Source organism: Terrapene carolina, unplaced genomic scaffold (assembly GCF_002925995.2).
Source record: "Terrapene carolina triunguis isolate 2854851 unplaced genomic scaffold, T_m_triunguis-2.0 Scaffold233, whole genome shotgun sequence".
NCBI lineage: Eukaryota > Metazoa > Chordata > Testudines > Emydidae > Terrapene > Terrapene triunguis.
In genome coordinates, this window is record NW_020664584.1 from 14,110,317 (window position 1) to 14,113,183 (window position 2,867).

General features: G+C 42.0%; 1 protein-coding gene across 1 annotated transcript; it reads left to right on the forward strand.

The window, feature by feature from the left end:
- Window positions 1-1,431: 1,431 nt before the first annotated feature.
- LOC112117413 (olfactory receptor 10A7-like) lies at window positions 1,432-2,382 on the forward strand. The gene has a single exon (XM_026656771.1). It carries the CDS (start codon window positions 1,432-1,434, stop codon window positions 2,380-2,382), a length of 951 nt encoding a protein of 316 aa, XP_026512556.1.
- Window positions 2,383-2,867: the final 485 nt, after the last annotated feature.

Here is a 2,867-nt window from a genome sequence, read left to right on the forward strand (position 1 = left end):
AATCCAGCCGATCTGTATGTTTAAAGAAAGCTCAAGTGGTCGCTGTCCAAGTCCCATTGAAATCAAAGGGGCCACATCCTTTAAGTCAGTGGAAATTTTATCTGAGATGTAAGCGGAGAAGTCTAGGACTGAACAGAATTATTGCTGGGGTGTAAAATTAACCTTGTGCATCATTCTGTGCAGGATCAGGGCCTTACTGAGCAGTTAATAAAGATTAGTAAATCGGTCCAGGAAAAGATATGACCTCACCCCGCTCTCTCCTTATAAGGATCAGTAATGGGAAGAGAGACAGTAATGGCAGACTAGACAGAGAGAGAGAGAGAAAAAGAGCGAGAGAGAATTAATATTACTTTTTACAAAAGATAAAGAAGAAAATGTAGAGCTGATAATAAATTCTGTTGCTAGAGATCAAAATGGTCCAAGGGAACATAACAATTTCTACAAATTTTGTTTAGGAAAACAGTTATTGTATAGAATTTATTATATTATAAGATATGATATAATATAAAAATAAATGTAAATAATTATAAAACACAATGTAATAATATAAAATAATAATATCCTAGAAATGAATTTAAAAAGAGATAAATACATTTTTAAAAGTAGAATTGGAATGAAATCCAACATTTGAAATCATGGAATTGCCAATGAAATGGAAATTCGGGTTCTACACCATTCTCATAATATGAAAATTGCACATTTCTTACAAATTTCAAATTTTATACAGAATTTTTCTTGCAAGAGAGGATCAATTTCCAGCTAACATGGTGGTTTCTAGCAGGAGTTCTTTTGGTTTAGAATTTTAAAGCAGATCACATCTCTATATGTAGAGTGTCCGACTGCAGGACAGTGACATATTGTCCTAGTGAAGGAGAGGCATTTGTCTGATGATAAAAAACTTTCAAATAGCTCTGATAGAGTTAGGCGGCCCATTTCCACTGCAATTCACTTGGAGTTGTCTGCCCACACACTGCAAATCCCAGCCTTAGTTGTTTGTTTGTTTCTCTGTTGTGGCTTCCTCTAAAATATCAAATCCTGGCTCGTTTCACCTATGGATCTCCAATCTACAGACGACACTGTTCTGCTTTGATACACAAAGTAGTGAAATGTGTGACTATTTGAAGCAACACGGTCTTGTACTGTTGTACCTAAGCCCCATCACCTTCATATTTGAGTGCTTGGTGCCATCTCTCAAGTTACTACACGAGTTTCCAGAGAGATTAATGTTTTGTTGAACCTGCAGTCTGCTCAGATATGAAATCTGCCCCAGGGATCATAAGATGGCATTTCCCCTTCCCTGGTCTCCATTCTCCACTCACCCATCCTTCCAGTAGCCAGCATAGGGGGACAATGAAACAGTGCTGACGTTTTATTGAGTGAATGTTCTTCATTTATGTGGCAGAGTTCATTCGTTTCCCATAGACACACCCCATGGCGAACCCAGAGCATGGAAACCAAACGTCCATCACAGAATTCATCCTCCTGGGATTTGGGGACCTCCCTGAACTGCAAATCCCTCTCTTTCTGCTGTTCCTAGTGATCTACATCGCAACCATGGCTGGGAACCTCCTCATCATAGTGCTAGTTGTGGCTGATCGGCACCTTCACACCCCCATGTACTTCTTCCTGGGGAACTTGTCCTGCTTGGAGACCTGCTACACCTCCTCCATCCTGCCCAGGATGTTGGTCGGTCCCCTGACTGGGGACAGGACTATTTCATTTAGTGGCTGCCTGACACAATATTATTTCTTTGGTTCTCTGGTTGCTATAGAAAGTCTTCTCCTGTCAGTGATGTCTTACGATCGATATTTAGCCATATGCAATCCAATGCACTATGCCTCCCATATGAATGAGAGGTCTTGCCTGCAGCTTGCAGGTGGCTCCTGGATATGTGGCTTCCTAGGTAATAGCATAACAACATTTTTCATATCTCAGTTAATGTTCTGTGGCCCCAATGGTATTGACCATTTCTTTTGTGATCTCATCCCCCTTGTAAAACTCTCCTGCAATGACCCTCAGCACATGGAAATGGTCGCTGTTGCACTCAGCTTGATTTTCTCACTGGTCCCATTCCTTCTTACCTTGATGTCCTACATCTGCATCATCTCCACCATCCTGAGAATCCCATCTAGCACAGGGAGGCAAAAGGCCTTTTCCACTTGCTCTTCCCACCTCATCGTGGTGAGCATTTTTCTTGGAACTCTGCTGATTGTCTATACATTTCCAACCACCAACATCCTGAGCGACTTAAAGAAAGTTCTTTCTCTCATCTACACAGTCCTGACTCCCCTGGTCAATCCCCTCATCTACAGCCTGAGAAACAAAGAGGTCCAGGAGGCCCTGAGGAAAGCTTTCAGGAAATTCATGTTTGGACCATGCTAACCGGTCAGTTTCCTTGGGTTAAAATAGATATAACATGGGCTGGGTAGGGCCTGAAGCAAAGCCTGCTGTAGTCCCAGGTTGTGTTTCCGTGAGCTTCATTGGTCTTCAAGTCATGCTATTATACAGTCACAGCACTAGGACAAAGGGGAGAAGGGGAGACCTCTGAAAACCTATGACCCCGTTGTTTTTACCGCCCATATAAGATGCCACAAGTGGGTACTAATGGGCTGGTGGGAGACTTGAAATTGTGGCTGCTCAAAGTTCAGACAATGAGGGGAGATTGTGCTCAGTGAGAGGGTTCAGGGAAGTGGACTCAACTGGAACACTGGGCATCTATTCCGTTTAGGGTGAGAGAATTCTAGATATACACACAACCCCCTGAAAAATCAGACGCCTGCATTCTAAAAATACAGGGTTGCAATGTCAGCATGGAACTCCACTGTTAGAAAATTGAATAATTAACTTTTTTTTCAGAGTGTATTTCA

Coding starts and splice junctions, on each gene's coding strand:
- LOC112117413 (XM_026656771.1), top strand. CDS start 1,432: ATGGCGAACCCAGAGCATGGAAACCAAACGTCCATCACAGAATTCATC.